Genomic DNA, 22,216 nt, shown 5'->3' with positions numbered 1-22,216 from the left:
CGCTCCTGCACCGCCGCCAGCGGGGGCTCCTTCCTGCTGATGTGAGTCAGGGCGGGTGGAGGGGGAGGGGGGAGGGGGGAGGGGGAGGGGTGAGGGGTGAGGGGTCTCTCTGGCCGTGAGGGCCGGGTCACACACGGCGATCCGACCAGATAACCAACATGTCACTGTTGGTTTAAACCACGCCCGGTGATTCTCTAATTATAATAAACCACAAGGGCACAGTGGGAATGAGTACGGCGATTGTTTCGTACCAAAGGGAAGTAATTTGTATTTAGCAGAACCAAAGAGAGGCCTCTTATTGTTACAAACTTGAATTTTCAAATCATGGACGGGAACATGATACCCGATGACATATCTGCCCAAAGAGGTTTTTTTCAAGTGTCGGTGCTTTCAAGTGATCGGATCTGGCTGATTGGATCCCGAAATGATCCCAAACGAGCACTCAGTAGCTCTAGATTGCCCCCAGGAAATGGCCTAATGCAACGGTGCAATGAAATTTGAGACAAATCCGCTCATTCAGTCATTCAGTCATTCATCCATCCATTCAAGTGTGTAGGGAAACATCTTGGATCAGCATGCTATCCCAAGAATATGATAAATAATCCATTTCAGAACTAGAAAATAAATCAGCTAGTGAACATCATTTGGTTAAACCTCTAAAGCAGCATTTGAATAATTTGTCAACTTGCTTGTGCGGTACACATGATGTTTACCATCCCAAAACCAGACTTTTGATTTCACTGAAGGATCTTAAAGTGCTCATTATGATCGTAACATCTGAGGGTGGCCATTGTATCCTTTATTTATTTGTCTCACGTTTGTTACCAATTCATTTTTTAATTTGAATTTAATTCAACGTTAGGGTTAAGGATTAGGTAAAGGTGACTAAATGAAGGGTTTGCAGGACAGACTGATACCTCTCCATTCTGCTTCAGGGGAGCAGGATTCAGCTTCCTGTACTCCTGGCTCTTCATGCTGCTGGTGCTGCTGCTCTTCCTGCTGGGAGGAAACCTCTACACGCTGGTCTGTAAGCCCTGGACCAACGGAGAGCTCCTGCAGGTAGTCCACACACACGCACACGCACACACACACACACACGCACACATACGCACTCACACATACGCACGCAAATACACGTATGCATGCACGGACACACTCACCGACACATCACAAACCCACGCACACACACTCACACTCAAAAACACATACACTCAAACACAGACACATACACCAAACAACGCTCAGAATCTTTAGAAAACCATGAACACGCATGCTTTATTTTTAGGTCTGGCTTCCATTTCCCCACCTAGCTAGCACGTTTTCCGCAAAGGTTTTAGAAAGTTTCCCAACCCAACAAACCGATATGGCGGCTGGGTGGCAGCCAGCCCTACAGCGGGCTACAGTCTGCTCACGTTCTCCATGTTCTACGGGCTGGGTGGCAGCGGTCTGCAGCCCTACAGCGGGCTACAGTCTGCTCACGTTCTCCATGTTCTACGGGCTGGGTGGCAGCGGTCTACAGCCCTACAGCGGGCTACAGTCTGCTCACGTTCTCCATGTTCTTTCTGCTCCACAGTTCATCGACGCATCCGGCCTGGTTCCCTCGCTGCCCAACAACGTCACATTCGGTGGAATCTACAGGTTTGCAGCCGACTGAGGCACACTCGACACTTGACACACACACGCACACACGCACGCACGCATGCACGCACACACGCACACACACACACAAACACACACACAGACACACACCACACACACACACAAATGGAAATTAACACCCGCCACACGCCATTTGCGGGTGGTTTGTATATTGGCGGGCACTTCATTTAATTCTTCATTATTCAGGCGTTACAGAACTTTCATGGCCATGAATAAATAATACGAACTACAGTTTACTTTAATTTGTTTGTTCTTGAATTGACGTAGAATGGAGCAAAGACTCCTGGGATTGGGAAATGCGTTTATCCAATAAACAGCTTGCAGGTCAAGTCCATTTTCGGAAATGTAGGGGGATATATGAGCGGCCCCACGTCTAATGGAATGACCCTAAAGACACGTCAGACAGAGAAGGAGAGCAAGTTCGTGGTTGCTTGCTTTTGCTTGTTGTGGCACTCATGGAAGGCAAGAAGAGAAAAGAGAAAGGAGGGGCTGAAAAGGCCAGAATAAAGAAGAAGCAGATGGGTTGGTATGAATAAGAAATCAACATCTATTTTCATATTCCTGCTTCTCTGTCCACCTGTCTGTCTTGCTGTCTGTGTCTACAGTGATTGTACGAAGAACATGCCTATATGGTCCACCCTCAGCCTGTCCCAGAACATAAACCTCGAGGCGGAGCTCAACATTTCTAAAGTAAGTACTTCCTGCTCCCAGCCGTGACGCACCGTGACCCGTCCCAATGTCTCTCTGCATAAGACCTTCTCACTTTCTCCTTCTGAGTCACTCATGACGCTCTGTTTCTCTCTCTGTCTCTCTCTCTCTCTGTTTACGTGTACGTCTCGTCTCGTCTCCCTCTCCATCCTCTCTCCCGTCTGTATACTCTCCCGGTGGTTGACAGTATACAGCGGAAATCGTGGAGCAGTTCGAGAATTCCCAAATCACCCTATCCAGCATCACCCTTCTGAGCCCAGAGGTCCGCAAGCAGCTCGGGGACTTCCCGGACAAACTCAAACAGATCGACTTCGACTCAACCAGAGAGAAGGTAGTCTATTGGAGCGGGCGAGTCCAGCTGGGAGCGTTTGGCTCCCAGCTTAAGGGCTCGGGGTTGGAGCCGCGATGTCCACCGTCTACCTGGGTTCATCCTTGAGCCGGACCCGACCCTACATAACCCCCGCCCGTCCGTCGCTCTGGATAGACATGTCTGCTGAATGACTAGAGTCCAGTATGTGTTGTATGCAGGCTGTACGCGGTTGTGTGCGTTTTTACGTGTGCGTGGTGTGCCACTAATGCAGCGTTTTCCACCTCACAGCTAACCAACATCACCGAATTGAATCTCAACACGTCTGCGGGCAAAATCGATCGCTTTGCAGTAACTCAAGTGAGTAAAACAAACCAAAGTTAAAAAGAAATAAATCCTTCCATCTTAGAACGTGTAGTTATTTGTCCTATTACATTTGATCCAACTTTATGTCTCTCTAGCCAATCGCGAAGATTAAAGCTGAGCTGAACGAGGCCGCCACAGATCTGAGAGCAATACAGAGGGACATGGAAACAGTCGTCTTCCCACAAATTGTGAGATTTGAGCCTGATCTTCTTCCTCTCCAATGTTTCCCCCCGTGTCCTCTTTGGTACCATTTGGTTTCCCAGCACATATCCCAACACCCTGGCCACCAATCACATCCTCCGGTTCAACCCAGAAGGTTCAGACGCATCCTCAGCGTGGCACACTGCCCATCAAACTCCAACTCTCTCTCTCTCTCTCTCTCTCCCCCCTCTCTCTCTCTCTCCTCTCTCTCTCTCTCTCTCTCTCTCTCTCTCTCTCTCCCCCCCTCTCTCTCTCTCTCTCTCTCTCTCTCTCTCCCCCCCTCTCCCTCTCTCTCTCTCTCTCTCTCTCGCTCTCTCTCATTCTCCCTAGCCCCTTGTTTAAGTAGGCAGATGTGTTTGAACCCAAACTGAATTGATTATACAATTCTTCTCTAGAACCCAAAGAAATATTACATGATGCTTTTATGTTCCCATTTAGGAAAACCTCAAGTTGCTCATAAATGAACTTCAAGTCCAAGCTGTGAAAACGAACGTGAGTAAATATACAGCATAGCAAGGAGGGAAGAAAGGAAAAAAGTACAGCAGTGGTCAAAATATGTAAAGGAAAAACAGAAAACACCTTTTCTTTCCGTTAAAAATAGATAAAAACATCCTTCTGTGTTTGCGGTCTTGTTCTTTCAGGGAACGGTGGCGACGGTTTCCAGTGAAGTTGGAAAAGCACAAGACTTCCTGAACACAAACACAACGTCGATTGTCAAGGCAGTGAGTAGAGCTCTGAGTCACATGACGGTCTAAGGGAAGGAGGGACATAGGGGTCCCCCCGGCCGGCCGGCCTCTGGGGTCCCCCACAGTGTGTGTGTGTGTGTGTGTGTGTGTGTGTGTGTGTGTGTGTGTGTGTGTGTGTGTGTGTGTGTGTGTGTGTGTGTGTGTCTGTGTGTGTGTGTGTGTGTGTGTGTGTGTGTGTGTGTCTGTGTGTGTGTGTGTCTGTGTGTGTGTGTGTGTGTGTGTGTGTGTGTGTGTGTGTGTGATCATGCTGGTTGCCTTGACTGATATTCATGTGTGTGTGATGATGATCCAGTCAATCCAGAACATACATCTGACAAGCTTACTATTCAATTGAACTCCAACTGTTAAACATAAAGAGGATTTTAGCTCTGTGCTTAGCTCTGCGCCCTCTCCCTGTCTCTCTCTTACACAGTGTGTGGGTCTCCTCTCTTACATTCTGTATGTGTGTGTTTCTCCCTGTCTCTCTCTTACACAGTGTGTGTGTCTCCTCTCTTACATTCTGTATGTGTGTGTTTCTCCCTGTCTCTCTCTTACACAGTGTGTGGGTCTCCTCTCTTACATTCTGTATGTGTGTGTTTCTCCCTGTCTCTCTCTTACACAGTGTGTGTGTCTCCTCTCTTACATTCTGTATTTGTGTGTTTCTCCCTGTCTCTCTCTTACACAGTGTGTGTGTCTCCTCTCTTACATTCTGTATGTGTGTGTTTCTCCCTGTCTCTCTCTTACACAGTGTGTGTGTCTCCTCTCTTACATTCTGTATGTGTGTGTTTCTCCCTGTCTCTCTCTTACACAGTGTGTGGGTCTCCTCTCTTACATTCTGTATTTGTGTGTTTCTCCCTGTCTCTCTCTTCTAGGAGAGCCGAGCCTTCCTAAAATGCCAGATGCAGTTATTTGATGCCTATGCAGCCTGGGCCATCTTGACCGTAAGCAGTTTGCCACAAACGCATTCCCTTTGGCTAACGACACACACACACACGCACACACACACGCGCACGCGCACACGCACGCGCACTCGCACGCGCACACGCACACGCACACGCACACGCACACACTCACACACACACTCACACACACACACACACACACGCACACACAGCCTGGTGGCTGACGGCCCCCGGTTCTCCTCAGATCACAGAGCAGGTGGGCCGGTGCCGCCCGGTGTCCGGGGCCGTGGACGCGGCGGTGGTCATCGTCTGCTCCAACGTGGTCGAGTCTCTGGTGAGGAGGACCACCATTTTGTTGTGTTGTCGTTTGTGACGTCTGGTGAAATAGTGAGGTCGTGGTTGTTGTCGTACTCCTGTGCATCTTGAGCTGCTATTGGATGTCTTGGACCTGGGGTGTTGTCGCACTGATCCTATTGGAGTCTAGCTCTAGATCTAGGCTGGGAGGTAGAGATACACACATTAAAGCAAGACCCAACGTATAAGTATTGAATTCCCCGGGGCATATCTCCATTACACGTGGATTAGCACATAAATATGCACGTGGTGAATCAATATGGTCAATGTTTGTGGTCCTCAGTGAGTCTAATGCCTTTTTTGTATGCTTGCATACCATGGTTCTTTTCCCGCCTTCCCAGAATGCATTCTGGTTCAGCCTGGGCTGGTGCATGATCTTCTTCATCCCCAGCATCATCCTGTCAATCAAACTGTCCAAGTACTACCGGAAGATGAAGCGAGCGGATGAATTTAAGTGAGAAACACACACACACACGCACACACGCACACACGCACACACACACACACACACACACACAGACATAATTATTTCACAATTATAGAATAATATACACACTTTATAAAAGCGTGATCTTTTGGTCTGCAGCAAACACATTGCGATGAACCAGATCCCCAGAGCTACCATGCTGCAGTACTGAGGCCAGGAGGACCACGGCCACAAAGGAACCCAACACATTTAGCGGTACAGGGGAATTAGCTTTCAAACTGAAGCTGGGGATCTTCGCAAACGGTGTTTGCTGCTGTCTGAGGTATCTCTTTGTGTGTGCAGTAGGACACTAGTTATGACCTTCAACTAGCTGTGATGAGACGCATATTCTGTGTGTGTGCGTATGTGTGTGTTTGTGTGTGTGTGCTTCAAGCCTAAAACAAGACTTTTGGTCTGCAATCTGTATCGTCAAGGTACAATAACTGAACGGGTGGCAGACATCTCTGGGTCTGCATGAACCATATTATTTAGTACTTGTTACTACAAATTGTTTTTTTTTAAATCAGGTCTGTTTTACTTTATATTGCATTTGCTATGGCTTTTATATTATATGTGTATTCTATCACATATATTTTCTATTTTTATATTGTGGATAATAAGTCCCTACACATTTGTATTAACCTTTAAAAAAAACTATAATGATATGGTTTTACTTCTCAAGGGAATTCTCTTTAATTTATTAGTTGCTCTCTTATTATTTTTACATGCACATAATATACTTAATTTGGCTGGAAAGTATGATTATTTTGCAAAGCCATGACAAGACAAGACGCTGGAAAATAGGATTGAGGGTTTGACCAACACCAACTTCCTGTAATTGTGCCAACCTGCATTTGCAGCTTTATTTTTGTCCTGGCCATGCCAATGAAAGAAGAACAAAACTAATTGACTACATCGATGGCAATTGAACAGAACCTGTTACTATATGAATAAATAAATGATTAAATATATCTAGACTATCACGGGTTGGTTTACGCTTCAGATCTCTTCAAACTGTAAGTTGTATGACATGGCTGATGGCAACATTAGAGTTCAGTTTGTGGTGATTGATCTGATTTGGGGATGACGATTTTGTAATCATTTTTATTAGATTCATCTTCTACTATTGTAATGAAAGCACTTTATATTGTATTTGTATCTGATTTGATTGAATTTGAAAAAATCAGAATATGTGAAAGCTGATTAAAATATGCTACTGATTCATCTGTACTGTTTTTGCATACTCATTAGTCCCGGGTCGTAAGCTATTGTCTTTTGATAAGATCGCTGCTCTTTGCAATACATCTTATAGCCACACTCGACACAGGAGGGAGTCATTTTCAGGAGTCTTCTATGACCCACGCTCCAAGGCAATCTAGATTTAACCCCTGTTGTTCTCCAAACATATATGGCAATTGCATCCGAAATGTACCTGAAATGCTACATTAAACTCCAAGCCATAGGCTTAAACTGAATTCTGACTGCAATCATAGCCAGGCCGCTGAGACTAAGTGCAAAACGCATGTCTACATGTTTCAGAAGCACAAGATCAGCTGATCAGATAGCAGTGCAGAGGAGCCCTGTTTAAATTAAGTAAGGTCTAAAGATAGAACAGGTGAATCAATAACATTACAACACCAGCCTTTCTCAGGACCTTGTAACACGAGAAAACCATGATCCTCTGGCTCAGCACCCCGGTGTGTTGGGGAACAGAACGCATGGGCGGGCCTAGTGCAAACGGTGATGTCTGATTGGGGAACAGAACGCATGGGCGGGCCTAGTGCAAACGGTGATGTCTGATTGGGGAACAGAACGCATGGGCGGGCCTAGTGCAAACGGTGATGTCTGATTGGGGAACAGAACGCATGGGCGGGCCTAGTGCAAACGGTGATGTCTGATTGGGGAACAGAACGCATGGGCGGGCCTAGTGCAAACGGTGATGTCTGATTGGGGAACAGAACGCATGGGCGGGCCTAGTGCGAACGGTGATGTCTGATTGGGGAACAGAACGCATGGGCGGGCCTATTGTGAACGGTAAGGTCCAATAGGGGAACAGAACGCATGGGCGGGCCTAGTGTGAACGGTGATGTCTGATTGGGGAACAGAACGCATGGGCGGGCCTAGTGCGAACGGTAAGGTCCAATAGGGGAACAGAACGCATGGGCGGGCCTAGTGTGAGTGACTTTTAACCCTGATTAGGTTTGTGCAGTGAGATGCCCTTTCTTTTCTTTCAACAATAATAACCTCTAAGAACTGCTTCTAAATCCACTATTTAATTTTGTCTATTTATTTTAGAAATGACCATTGATATAAACCGATGAACGGTATAATAGAAATTCCATACTAGGCTAGCCTAGTTTTATGCATCCCTGTCCGTAAATAATCTGGGTTTTGAGGTTATTTTTCAGAGAGCCTGTGAGGGCCGAGCAAGGCAGAACATCAACAATGAGTTGAAACAACACCAACTAAGTTAAAGACCCGCTACACTGTGCTACCATTGAGATGAGCGACTGTATACGACCCCCCAAAGACATGTTAAGTAAGCATCTTACATTTAATAACAGTTAAGATATGTATACCGGTATATACACACACACAAACACACACACACACACACACGCAACATGTTGACTGACATTGATAAGACACCTGTTGACCTATGAAAGAATGAGAGTGCTTTACCTCCGATTGTCAGTTGCGAGAAAAACAATTGTCATTGTACAATAGACTTACAAATTACTGAAATGTTAGCAACACCCCCCCCCCCCCCCCAAAAGTGGGCATTCAAAACTTGTGCAAATACACAGAACTGCACACATAAACAATCTAAATCAAAATGGCAGCAGTCAAACCAAATGGCTTTGTGATTACAACAGTGGTGTGAGAAATCGCATTGTAAATAAGTTAAAGGCATACCCAACCTCCCCCTCTCTCCACCACTCCAGCACACGAGTCACATGTGAGCGTGACGAAGGGGGAGGGCAGAATGTGACCCTTGTGTGTGAAGAAGCACCACTGCTGCCCACGTTTCCCACTTTGTTCTGGGGCATTCCAGAGTCACATGTTTGTGATAGTTGTCTGCGCCCCATACCTGCTCACAGCCTCCTACATAGTCCCCTCCACGTCCACCAGGAGCTGGGCACCCCAGCGTTTCTTATTCTTCAAATAAATAACACTTTTTCCAAGACAGTTTTCTTATTATAAAACCAAGCTTCACATAAGGCAGTATTAGATTTAGTAAACCTTCAGCAAAAAAGTATGAAAAGATTGTAATAGAAATATAGCATAAAGGCATCAACATCCGAGGCACGACAAGCACTCTGGTTTACAGTACATAATGTACATATTACTTTATCATACACATGTATGTTGCATGTTTATCTCAGCAGCCATGGCGCACAATACTTTGGTTAGGAGTTAATACTGGTTTGGACCAATTTGCGACAGCAAAGTACATAGTTTCAAACTGTAGAACGATCGACAGCGAGCCCCAACGAAAGGTCCGACATCTCAATATTAGCCTCAAGGCCTGAACTAGACGAGATACGCACCCTGTGTGTGTGTGTGTGTGTGTGTGTGTGTGTGTGTGTGTTGCCCTTCCCCTACTTAAAGAGACTAACAGAATTACTCTGGAAATGTGATTTTAAGGGCAGACTGTGCGCCGCTCTGGTGGCTCTTCCACTGGAATGTCCCTTTGGGTGGCGGGACAAGATGGAGGCCCAAGAGAAGAAGAGAAGCCGAGAATGGAGGAAATGATAGTGGAGAGCTGAGCGTGGATTACTGAGGTGATGGTGGCAGTAAAAACAAAGGTCAGCTTCACAGCGACTCAGTTGGTTAATGTTTGAGCTGTTGGAAAGACATTAGGAAAAAAAAAACGTTCACTCAATTAGGAGTAACAACTATTGAATAGCTATAAACCCTCCTTCATATTTCATTTAAAACTAATTTAAGATTGAGGAAATCACTAAGAGCGGTGAGAGTAAGCAAGGTTGATCCTGAAGGCAATTTACCAAATCTCAAAACAATAAAGCCTACTGCTCATTAATATTCATACGTTTTTAAGGAACACACTTTGCACTGACTCACAACGAGGAACAAGGTAGTTATTTTCTTCCTCCACGCATCATTTTAATATATTACTCTTCGTCTTTTGACAATGGCTATTCATTAACACCTTATGCATCTCGTTCCTCACTCTCGTGCATGCTTTAACCTCTAAAGTCTAAATAACGTCTCTCGTATATTCACTCTGATTGAGAGTGAAGTACCACGAGTATACAGAACACACTGAGCTTCAGTAGTCCTTCACTAGGCAATAGTAGTCATAACTGTTCTTAGCATTAGTGATAGTCTTCAGCAATGGCAAAACAGGTGTTACTGTCAGTTCTTTCATCCATTTCTAAAAATAATATATATAAAAAAAAACACCATTCAACTATAAATAGTCATCATCAAGGGAAGTGACTTTTGTTCACTCTTTGACTTTGATTGTCGTATTCTTGTTACAGCAAAAGCCAAATGAGAATACATTAATTGTATAAAATGGATTTACAGACGCCGGTACCCCCCCCCTCATTCCTCCAGTCGGACGCCGCTAACCGCCCCCCTCATTCCTCCAGTCGGACGCCGCTACCCGCCCCCCTCATTCCTCCAGACGGACGCCGCTACCCGCCCCCCTCATTCCTCCAGACGGACGCCGCTAGCCGCGCGTCGGTACGGACTCGCGGGCTGCGGGAGTCCCCCCTTGCATCCGAGGGGGTCGCGTTCCAGCGGCCGCGGTGTGGGGACGGCCGCGGGGTCACTGCCCCACTGGGGGGGGTCTGTGTGGGGGGCCCCCTGGGCCGTGGCCCGGGGCTGCGGCCCCCCGTTCCGCTGCCCTGAGGGCTGCGTCTCGGCGGGCTGGCGGGGGGGTGCGGCCGGGGGGAACACGGGGGACTGCAGGATGTCGGCGTAGCGCTGGCTGGGCTTGGTCTCTCTCTGGAGGACCTTCCTGAGCAGGGGCTTCAGCAGGCCCACGGTCAGCTCCGTGGAGTGGGGCGGGGGGAACGGGGACGGGAGGCCGGAGCAGGAGGGGGAGAGGGGGGAGCAGGAGGGGAGGGGAGGGGCGTTGGGGGCGGGGACGTTCTTCAGCACCAGGTTGAGGATGCTGGTGACGGTGAGGTCCTCGGGGCACAGCGCCCAGAGCAGGTCCAGGTAGGGGTCCAGGTCCCGGTGCTGGGCCACCTCGCACAGCAGCGAGGCGAAGATCTCCTTGTTGAGCAGCGGGCTCTGCTGGCAGAACCTCTGGGCCACCTGCGCGGCCCGCGCCCACTGGCCGCGCCGCGTCAGGTTCCTCAGCGCCTGCAGCACCGCGTTGGGGCGCCCGCTGACCAGCAGCAGCTCCACCTCCAGGTCCTGGCTCTGGTGGGGGTCCGCGCCGGGCCCCTGGCTGTGCAGGACGGACAGGGCCCGCTTGTAGAGCGGCACGGCGGCCTCCCCGCTCTCTGCCCCGCCGCGGCCGGGGGCGGAGCTCCAGGAGGAGGCCAGGCCGACGCCCAGCCCGCCCGCGCCCTGCTTCAGGTGGGCCAGCTCCAGGAGCCCTGGCAGCCAGCCCGCCCTGAAGCGGAGCACCGTGCGGCACAGGAGCTCGAACACGGCCAGGGGGGGGCCCGGGGCCGGGGGGGGGCCCGGGGCCGGGGGGACGGCCGCGGCCTTGAGCGGGTGCTTGTTCTCGGGCTGGCTGCCGGTGAGAGAGGCGGGGTCGGCCGGGGGGCCGGGGAGGTGGGCGGGGGCCAGGACGGTCTTCCACACCTCGGCGGGGGCCCGGCTGGAGAGGGCCCCCGAGCCGTTGCACTGGAGCTGCAGCGCGGCCTGCAGGGCCGCCCAGGCCTCCGGGGGGAACCGGCTGAAGAGCGCGTTGAGGTAGAGGAGGGCCGGGCCGTCCAGCTCCGCCGCCGTCAGCAGCCGGCCCACCTCCTGGTGGACCAGGCTCTGGCAGACCGCCCCCACCTCCTCCTCCCCGGCCCGCACCAACGCCCCCTTCACCTCCTCCAGCGAGACCAGGGCCTTCAGCTCCGCCTCCAGGGAGCCCAGCAGCTTGTCCTGCCCCCCGGCGCCCGGGGGAGGACCCCCGTCGGACCGCCCCGCCCCCGCCTTGAGTCCGCCCCCGTCCCGTAGGTAGTCCTTGAGGATGGTCGCCAGGGAGATGGGAGCCTGGAACATGCCCGCCTTCTTCAGCTTGTCCACGGTGAGCTGAGTGCTGCTGAGGCTGCGCCTCTGGTAGTACGTACACGCCTCCTCGAAGACCGCCTCCACCAGGCGGCCGCCGCCCTCCGCCTCCCCCTCCTCCGGCCGCCGCGCCACCACGTACAGCCCGGTCTCCAGCAGCAGGCGGGGGGCCCGTCGGTCCGCCCGGTGGACGACCAGCAGGCCGTCTCCTTTCAGGGGGATCCGCTGCAGCTCCCGGCCGCAGCGCAGCTCCACCAGGTACAGCGTCCGGCCCGCTGCCAGCGCCAGCGTGTCCCCGTACGCCTGGAGGCTGCTGTGCGGCGGCGTGGGGGGGCGGGGGGGCGGGCCGTCGCCCCCCAGGCGGTAGACGGGCCTCAGGGCGCCGTCTCTCTGCAGGAGGGTCACCCAGCCGGTGCTGAGCAGCAGCAGGAGCCCCCCGCACGCGGCCGGGGAGAACCCGTGGATCTCGGGGGGCTGCAGGGACGATAGGTAACCTAAACAATCCATCACCAATCGTTTGAAGTCTGTTTCTTTAGGGGAAGAGGAGGAGTCTTTCTTCAACAGCAAAGCGCCTTTACACGTGCTGCACACCCTGAACGCGTCCCGCTGCGGCGACCACGAGAGCAGACACTGAGAGACGCTCAGCAGGGGCTTCTCCTGCAGCGCGGCGGGCAGCAGGTAAACATGGTCACCCGAGGTGATGACGGTGAAGCTGGGGTTGTTGTGCAGGGCGATCTTCACCCCTCCCAAAATCACACCCCCCTCCTCCACCTCGTAGGCACGCTTGCAAATGCAGTATCTGAAGTTATTCCTGGTGGCGCTGATAGACGGAGAGCTTTCAGAGTGCGGTCTTTCCTCACACCAGATGATAAGGTTGGCGCAGGACGACACAGACACCACTCTGGCGCGGGGGCTGTTACACAAGTCCGACGTCTGGAGGAGCTGCCAGCCCGCTTTGCACTCCTGAAATTTCCAGAACTCGGCTTTGCCATTCTCGTACACAACGACGAGCGTGGCGATGTCAGCGTTCCTGTTGTTGTTGTGGTCCAAATAAATGATGTCCACTATCGATGAGGTGCGCGTCAAACGCAGGTCCAGACGCTTTTGGTTCGGGATGATCTTTGGTGTTTCATATTTGTCGAATGTCAGCAGACCGACTTTGGGCTGGCGGAGAATGACATGAATGTGACGCCCATCTGGACTGAGGCGCACATCTGACAGATTGTTTGTGCCTCGGTTATTAGTGTTGGTCTGCTTTAAAAATTCGTGTAATTCGTTACCACACGTATAGTCGCTAAAGTCCGTCACTCGCTCCAGGGTCGGGCGTGTCATGACTCCGGGTTTACTTTGCAAGACAAGCATATATGACTTATGGTGAGGTATTCAAACGAAACCTTTTACTAGCCAGCCAGCTAGCTTGAGGTAACCAATCTTAACTTTTGACTCCTGAACGGCTAACTGAATGGCATCCCGTTAGGTCCGACGAGAGACTTCCCATTACCGTCCATGCCGACGAATACATCCACCGACAGTACATCCGCGTTTATAGTCCCATGTCGAAAGTTGCCAGCTATTCTAAATAGTAAAAAAAAGATCGGCGACTGGACTGTTTTATTTCTTAAAGCAGAAAGTCACTCGCGTCATTCCGATGCTCTGCTAACACACAACCCCCTGACATCACGAGATCCTTAATTTCCGGATACCGAGGGTAATTTACATAAGAGGCGTGTCTTAAAAATGACGTTTACATGTCAACTTTTTCTATACAGAGCTATGAGCTTCTTATTTTGCATTTTAGTATTTAAATATGTTTCGGAGTGTGTCATGTTAGTCATTTTTTCAGCGCGAATAACTGTTTTAAATAACTTTTGTGGCAGCTTTTCAACTTACTAATGAGCGTGTTCTCGGACCCTTCTCTGACATCCAATGTGTTGTCTGTTGCCTGTAACCAATAAGAAGAAATCAATCCGATTTCCATCTGTTATGTTTTAATTTATCTTAATTAAAAATGTCAGCTTGCAATTTCGTTTTCGGCTCGCTCCTCGTCCCCGTCATCCTATTCCGCCACCATCCCCGTAGCTATGGAAACCTGGCTTGGCGCTCTTTGGAAACCAAATGTGGGTGGGTCAGTTTGAAACTAGAAACCCTAGGTTCTTCATTTACCTTCACCGATGAAGTAAAATACGTTTTTTGTATTATTATTACATTTTTTAATTTTTGCTGTTTATCTTATTCACGTTAATAAATTCCAGTCTATACTGCAAGTTTGCCAGTTTGTTAGTCAGATGTCAACGACGATAACGCTTGTAGGTGGTGCCAGAGTGATAGAGATAACATTATCTCTAATATTCTCTCTCTATGGCTCTGAGTGGGGCCTGTACGACACAGGGCATGTCAATAACCCCTTGGGCAGTATACATAGTTGTTTGTCTGGGTAGTCCATGGTCCAGCTCTGTTGACAGAAGATACTGTATCATGTGTTTTCAGCAGTAGGCATGACATCATTTTATTTAATTACTGCAAATGACATCTCATGCTAAATTGGGTTAGAATTATGTGTAAAAAATTACATATATATATGTATATATTTACATTTCCACTTGGTATTAAGCTTCCTAACTTTTAAAACATCCCATTTAGTGGCCTCAAATGTAGGTCAAAATTAATCATCATGATGACTCAGTATGAGTGAGAATGCAATCTTGTGATCCCATGATTTAATCACGTCAGTGGATGTCAGCTGGTTCCCAAATGCCTATAGGTAATTTCTTGTGAACATCAACAGTAAACGAATATATATATATATATATGATTTCCATCTGTTGTCAGAAACCCCTTCATTAGCCTACGTGCCTAGTATTTATAGAAAATACACATAGCTGTCTCTCTGGGTAGGCATGGTCCGGGTGTGTGGCCAGAAGATATATCACGTGTCTTCAGTAGCAGACATAACATCAGTTTTTTTTAATTTTCGCAAATTAAATGTCATGCTTAATTGGGTTATATCTATCTATATATATAGGCCTATATATGTTTTTTTCTTTTACATTTACACATGGTGTTCAACTTCCTATCCTATATACGCTATGTAGTCCCCTAACATGTCTAAATGAGTTAATCATCATGACTCATGAGTGAGAAGGCAATCTTGTGATCCCATGATTTAATCACTTCAGTTGAAGCCTGCTGGTTCAACTGAAATGCTGCTCCCTAAATCCCTTAGAAATAGGTAATTTCTCGTGAACATCATTGGAAAAGGTATTAAATCAACATTTGTCACGTTGAAATCTATTATTAAGTGAGCGAATGAGAGCATATCATAGGGGCGTTTTGATGTTAATACATTTCATAACCACGTGAAGGCAGTATTGAGCTTTCCTCAAGGCTTTTCTTTTAGTTTTGTATCAACCTCTGTTGAACGATGTTGCGTCGTCGTGTAGAGTAGGCCTATGGAAAAACATGAATCTACTTCTTGGGGATATTGATAGAAAAAAGCTTGAGAGAGAAAAAGGTTTGCTTGGACGGCATTAACCCTTAAACAGTGAGATTAGTCTGCTTCTCCTTGCCAGTGAAAGACTGACAAAACTCTAGAGAGATAAATGGATTGGAGGAAGATAGGCTACAAAGAAGAGATTAAAATAACCCACACCAACACACACCAACACTCATTACCAATAGTTAGCATGGTATGATGGTAACACAACTTGTGTTCATACAGTTGACATCTTACTAAATTAAGCATGCCAGCAGTGTCAAAGGAAAGTTTAAATGTTATCGTCCAGCTGTCCTCTAGATTCGGTTAGGGGACATTGAGGATTAGAGCCCAAAGCCTTTTGGTCCGGAGTTGGTTTGACTCGATGACTTGACAACCTTTGGTCACATGGCTTTGTGTTTGTTTGTTGATTTGCTTTTGGCCACAATCTCAGTGATTATCTCTGGGCTGTCTTTGTTTTGTTTTCCTGGTCTCTTGTGTGTGTGTGTGTGTGTGTGTGTGTGTGTGTGTGTGTGTGTGGGTTAATTGGTTGCAAGCTGTGTCGTGGTGTGGATTAAGTTGGCAGGTGGCAGCTAGAGAGATGAAGGCCAGTGAGGGATGAGTTGGGGCATTTTGTATTAACAATATTATTGAACCGTATATTTAGTGTGAATTGAAGTTCTTGGAGGTATAAGCGGAGACCTTTATGGTGCGTCTGTAAGCCCCGCCAGTCAAAACGCTAGCCACTAAGGTGTCCTGCCCGATGGCTATTACCAAGTTTGGTAGTTATGCACTCTCTACTCTTATGACTCCATCGGTTTTCGTTCTCTCTCTCTCTCTCTCTCTCTCTCTCTCTCTCTCTCTCTCTCTGAGGGCAACAACAACACAAGGCGAGGAGGAGGAAATATAAATCCTCTGGGGCAATTGCTCTGTCGCTAGCTTAGCCACTTTTTAGTGTTTAACACGGTTTTAAACTCAAGAAGTCACGTGACGTCTTAAGCTCCATTGCTGTGTCATGTACTTGTGGTTCAACCTGCAGCTGCATTTTACCTTGATCTCAATTGCTGTGTCTTCAGAGAAATTCACATCAGACACTAGAGGGCGTATTTTCTGCGTGTTAGTCTAATCTCGAAACTGACGTGGTTTTAGAGGAGACTAAACCAGTTTTCAGGATGAAACAAGGCTCCATGATAACCGACACACACACACAGAATTAGTTTTATGAATTATTATTAATAGGTATGATACATTTACACTTTTTACACCAGATAGGCCTTCAGTACAATACAGGCTACAATATAGGAGTTCCTTAAAGTGCCCAACTAAAACTATTTTTTTTCTATTTTGACGCATTTTCACAACTTTTGCCAAGAGGGGACCTGAAAGTGTGTGAGTGTTTAGTCCATACTCTATAGCGCCTCTGCTGGCCAGAGCTTGATTTTGAACGACCAATCCACACACGTCGCTTCAAACACTCCTCTATTGTGTGAACGACCTGCAGTCATTCACACGTCTGTCAGAGTGTAGAGGGCTGTTAAACAGACTACATATGCCGCTTTTCCACTGCATGGTACCAGCTCGACACGACTCGACTCGACTCAGCTCGCATTTTTTGCGTTTCCACCGCGAAAACATGGTATCTGGTACCTGAAGTGGCTGCTTTTTCTAGTACCGCCTCGCTCTAGGTTCCAAGCGGCTGAGCCGATGCTAAAAGGTGACGTCGGCAGACGGCCGGCCACTGATTGGCCAGAGAGTGTGACGAAGTCAAGAGAGCGACATGGCAACCATGCTGGTAACAGCCATAGCAGCGCCGCAGCCAACATATTCCACTTCTTCAACTTCTTCAACATGCCAGCTAATAATAGTAATGTTATCGATGTCCTCCATTGTTGTTAGGTGGGTTCTGTCCATGTGTAGGTGTTGTTTGCGTCGCGTACAAAAATACGTCACAGCCCTTTCGCGCAGCCGACCCCGCCCACGTCCAGGAGGTACTATTTGCGGTGGAAAACGACCCGTGCTGCTACCGTGTCGAGTCGTGTCGAGTCGAGTCGAGTCGAGTCGAGCTACATGTGCGGTGGAAAAGCGGCATTAGTAAAGTCTCTTGAAACATGCAAACAAAAAAGGCTCAGCTTTAAAAGTTCCACACTTTTTTTGTGTGTAGTGACAGGGGTCCACTAATAATAATAATAATAATAATAATACATTTAATTTGGATGACACTGTTGGCTATTACAAAATGACACAAGTCCCTTCTTAGATAGCATGGAGCGACATTCACACTCCTTCTTTTATGAAAAGAGGTAATAACTATATATACTGTAAGGGAAAGATAGTAATCTCAACTAATGTAATAATAATTTGTCAAACTTGATTTGTTAGTGTGTTTTTAGGAATAGAATTGTCTAACAAAAAACCTATCTATTCATTTGTATCAATAAAAATGATAAACAAATACAATATAAGGGTCTAGACCTTTGAAATGGTTCAATCCCCAAATTAGCCTTAATTTACCATTTTACAATGTACTCCAGTCCCCAATCTATTTTTAAAGAAATGCATTTGAATTGTTGATTTGCATCACAGAAAATGGTCCACACTTGTACTGTATGGAATGACAGGGGTCCACTGTTGGCTGATACATAATGACAGAAGTTCTCTCTTAGATAACATAGAGTGACGTTCACACTCCATCATGGATGAGTAAAAAAAAAAATAAGCAAAATGGATAGTTCTTAAGAGGTAATAACAATCTAAATAAAATATGATATATATATGTATATACATAGTGTTATTTTGCAATTAAAGTTGCCCCAACAATGTTGTCATGAACACAAATATCTAAACTTAATAAGGTTTTTATTTTTTTACAACGACAAACTTGTGTGCTTAGTCTACGGTTAAAGGAATGCATTTTATCTGTTGATTTGCATAACATAACTTTTTCTAATGACCGGGGTCCACTGTTGGCTATGACAAAATGACACAAGTCCCTTCTTAGATAGCATGGAGTGACATTCACACTCCTGCTTTTATGAAAAGAGGAAATAACACTATATATATATATATATATATATATATGTAAGGGAAAGATTGTAATCTCAACTATATTGTCAAACTTGATTTGTTAGTGTGTTTTTAGGAACAGAATAGTCTAACAAAAACCTATCTATTCATTTGTATCAATAAAAATGATAAACAAATACAATTAAAATACAATATAAGGGTCTAGACCTTTGAAATTGTTCGATCCCCAGCTCAACATGTACTAGTTGAGCTGAGTCCAAAGACACCAAGCATGACACTAGCAAATGGTAACATGTATTTTACATGGTACACCTATGGTCTAGGACATGATCTCGGTGTAGCAAGAGGGCGAGCTTCATTCGAGCTTCGATCTCATTGGACTCAGCTTAACGTGTAGATGCTAAATAACATGTAATTTGTCAGAAATCTCCATCGGGAAGCAAATCTATAGCTGGTCATTATTGATAAAGGCCTCCAAAATCGACAGCTAATTACTACCCCGAAACATATTCAAATATGATCACGGCTGCAGCAGAAGTGTTGAGACGAAAGATGATATCAAGACATTTATAGAATATTCCCATTCACATGATTCTTCGCACGACCTGCAGGTTGGAGAGACTGAAATAACCCCCAAAATGAGTAATAATGTAAAAGCAGCCAAGTCCCACAAATTGCTTGAACTATTTATTTCATTCCATTGTTTCGTTGATATGCATTATTGAAAAGTTTCAAGCATATGGATTTAATGCAATATCCACAAACAGTTCAAAATGGTACCATGATATGCGGTCACAGGTACATAGTTATCACCTGACAAACATGTCACGGGTTGAAATCAAAGGCAGTACAAATAGATAAAAATGTAGCTGAAGTTTCAAATGTCTTGTTTATTCTATTAACCAGTTCATTTCTCTTTTGTGAAAGTCACCAAAAGTCCAAAAAAGTTAAACGCAAGGTCACAGGCTAACAGTGGAGCTGTGTTTCGAACCAGCAGCCAAGAGCTTCCATGGAAACTTTCTACCCATGTTAAATAGATTTAGTTGGCAGTTCCTTTTCTGCCCATTCTTTTTTAAACTTGTGGAAGCACTTTGCAGTACTGGGAGACACCATTTCTAACGGCAATGGAGCTAGATTCTAAAAATATCAAAAGATGCCCAAAGCAAATACCTTTAACCCATAGTTGTGTTTTATCAAATTAAAAAATTTGAGTTTCATTGACCACAAATTGAGCAGAAATATTTTGCATACAAATCTTTAAATAGTTTAACCACATTAAGAAAAATACATTCGTTAATTTTTTTTATTACTGAAGCCACAAGTTTTGCACATTATCCAAACAGAATACCTGAAATGTTGATAATTTTCAGCCCTTTCGGGTTAAAACAAGAGAAAAGGACAACCTAACAAGAGTGAAAAGTTGGGGTTAGGTGACCTATAGTTCAAAGATGTCCCTGGTCAGGTAGACTAAATAAAAGTGTATTCCCAATTGCTCCAGGACATTCGTGTAATTTACTTGTGAGCTCTCCCTCAAGCCTAGAGAGACATCAGTGTTGAACCACCAACTGAAAGGGGGTATTTGCCATTAGTATGAGTGACAACATTTCATGGCTATTAATTTAGTTCATTATATTTAGCCGATTTGAATATACTTTTCTAGCAGGTGAGGCTGTCAAAGAACTAAATATGGAGCAACTACAAAAAGTAAATTTGCAGCATGACCCAAATCATCCCTCCAATACACAAGTCAGCTAATGGCCTACAAGGAAATTCTGAAGCTAGTGTTAGTGATGGCGATAGAAATGGACAAGCTTGCGTGTACAAATATGCAACTAGAATTGCAAGGTTCACAGCCCAGTTGCATAAGTGGTCGCAACCGTTGGATTGTAAGCAAGGGTAAAAAAAAAAAAAAAAAAAAAAAAAAAAAAAAAAAAAAACTTACCACAAACTAGTCAACATGGTCAATTGAAAGCCTGTACAAAACGACCCTGGAATAGTCAAATGCAGCTTTACAGCGGATGAATTAAGCCAAATTGCATAAACATCCAATGGTAAACATTATACAAATGCAATCAAGGTTGCACTCACACTAGGCCATCTGGCCGTGGCCGTCGCAACTGTGGCCTGGCCACGGTAGGCTCTTGTACATACGCCATCACGTCGCTAGCATCCAAACAATTCTACCAAACCTTAACCAACTAGTGAAAAATGGAACAAAACTTTAGCACACACCCAGTGACTAATCACCTTGTCCGGGGGTGTTCCAACGTAGTTTACCAGAGGGCCTTGTGGACTTAAAGTAAGCCACACATTTGACAGACAGCACCGAATGACGTTCAACTAAGCTAATCTACAGGTTACCAGTGCTAGCGCAATTACATGAGCATTTTGCACAATATTTGTACTCCAATGCTGCGTAAAGCAGGCTTCTTCAGAAACCCGTAGCCTGCTACATTGAAGGGCAACTAACAAATCCTGACCAAGACCGAAAGATGGCTCTGGAAGCCACTACGGCCCACGCAGCAGATTACTGCGTGGACCGTGGTGGCTTCCAGATCAACCCTTCGGTGGACCATTCATACACATGTATTCCGAGGATGTTTTGAAGACACTGGAGTCCTATGGCACTAGATTCCTTTGAAGACTAAGTTGGTATGGGGGGGCCCAAAGGGGGCCCCCCCATAGATCTTGTCAGTCATCTAACACCTGTTAAGAAAAACACACACACATCACAAGATACAAATCAGCAAAGCTAGGTTAACAAACAGCGGTGACATGCATGTCAAGGTGCAAAGAGCAGGGATACTGATGGCTTGTGTCCGAGGAGACAGCCCAAAAACGTCAACATTTAATAAAGGAAAATAACTTTTACTCACTGCGGTGGTCTGTTTCGAAGTGCCATGTTGGTAGCAATATTTGTCTGGGCTGTTCAGTCAAATGCCCACAAAAAAAAACACGCAACAACGCATACTTTCAGTTTGTATAAAGTGACAATAGTGATCTGCAAGCTAGATCGAAAACTTTCAACCCTCACTAAACTCAACCTCGATTGACACAGGCCGATGCGAAAAGTAAACCAAACCCATTGTGTTCACCTTTAATAAAGCGGTGCGTGACAGGTGATCTCAATTAAGAGCTAATCAGAAAGAACACACTGATCGGTAGTGATGGCAGTGTGACACTGAAGCTTCGGTACGTGCTTGAAACCCTGATCTACAACTCCCAACTGCTTCGAAACTTGCTTCAGAGCAAAAAACGTCACGTGACATGTGACGTCCGAAGCAGCAACTGGTTCGTTGCCTGAATGAATCACTTGACTGGTCCGTGGCTCGGTGGAGAAGCTTTGAGCAAAAAAAAGAAACCGACTCAATAAGGCAGCCTACCTCAATACAAATCTTTGAGTGTCTAACCCCATCCCACATAATCACCCCCTAGAGTTACTCAAGCACACCCAACCAACCTTGCCCGAAGCCAGCTGGTCACCGCCTAATTATTTAATGAAAAAAAAAACACAATCGATGCTACAATCGTTTACGGGAGTTGTGCATAGTAATTTATGTAATAGAACATCGCAATGTAGTGATTAGAGTAGGCTAGGGGATAACACACTGACTGTGGAGTGGAGGACCCGGGTTCGAATCCCATTCTTGGGGGGAAAGTTTTTATATGCTGTTTCAATTATATCCTAGCCTACATCAGTTAGCCTATCCGGACAGAAGGCTAGGCATATCCCTTTAAGAACAATTTAGACATCTGTATTTAGATCAATCTTTATTCGTGAAAAGATCATGCTATTAAGTATTTGGGGTTGTGTGTTTGTGCGTC

The 22,216-nt window shown here is 46.4% G+C and overlaps 2 protein-coding genes and 1 long non-coding RNA gene across 3 annotated transcripts in view; 1 reads left to right on the top strand and 2 right to left on the bottom strand.

Moving 5' to 3' along the window:
• Positions 1-7,641, top strand: part of prom2 (prominin 2) — a 19,725-nt gene extending 12,084 nt beyond the window's left edge. The window contains exons 12-24 of the mRNA XM_056609064.1: positions 1-41; positions 936-1,059; positions 1,574-1,638; positions 2,265-2,349; positions 2,555-2,698; positions 2,966-3,034; positions 3,136-3,228; positions 3,680-3,733; positions 3,883-3,963; positions 4,839-4,907; positions 5,113-5,202; positions 5,564-5,676; positions 5,809-7,641. The exon at positions 1-41 is cut by the window's left edge and continues 112 nt beyond it. Of these exons, the coding sequence (XP_056465039.1) occupies positions 1-41; positions 936-1,059; positions 1,574-1,638; positions 2,265-2,349; positions 2,555-2,698; positions 2,966-3,034; positions 3,136-3,228; positions 3,680-3,733; positions 3,883-3,963; positions 4,839-4,907; positions 5,113-5,202; positions 5,564-5,676; positions 5,809-5,860 (1,080 nt within the window). The 3' untranslated portion in view covers positions 5,861-7,641. The remainder of the gene's footprint in view (positions 42-935; positions 1,060-1,573; positions 1,639-2,264; positions 2,350-2,554; positions 2,699-2,965; positions 3,035-3,135; positions 3,229-3,679; positions 3,734-3,882; positions 3,964-4,838; positions 4,908-5,112; positions 5,203-5,563; positions 5,677-5,808) is intronic.
• A 2,701-nt stretch (positions 7,642-10,342) lies between these two features.
• LOC130404795 (BLOC-2 complex member HPS6) lies at positions 10,343-13,638 on the bottom strand. Its single transcript, XM_056609697.1, has one exon. It carries the CDS (start codon positions 13,255-13,257, stop codon positions 10,366-10,368), a length of 2,892 nt encoding a protein of 963 aa, XP_056465672.1. The 5' UTR covers positions 13,258-13,638; the 3' UTR covers positions 10,343-10,365.
• A 6,104-nt stretch (positions 13,639-19,742) lies between these two features.
• On the bottom strand, positions 19,743-21,930 carry LOC130405106 (uncharacterized). Its single transcript, XR_008904292.1, has 2 exons — positions 21,268-21,930; positions 19,743-21,097 (listed from the first exon to the last, which is right to left on the bottom strand). It is a non-coding gene; the product is annotated as an uncharacterized LOC130405106 (long non-coding RNA).
• Between the last annotated feature and the right edge of the window lie 286 nt (positions 21,931-22,216).

The sequence above is a fragment of the Gadus chalcogrammus genome, chromosome 15 (assembly GCF_026213295.1).
Source record: "Gadus chalcogrammus isolate NIFS_2021 chromosome 15, NIFS_Gcha_1.0, whole genome shotgun sequence".
Classification (NCBI taxonomy): domain Eukaryota; kingdom Metazoa; phylum Chordata; class Actinopteri; order Gadiformes; family Gadidae; genus Gadus; species Gadus chalcogrammus.
This window is presented reverse-complemented; position numbering and strand designations above follow the sequence as displayed.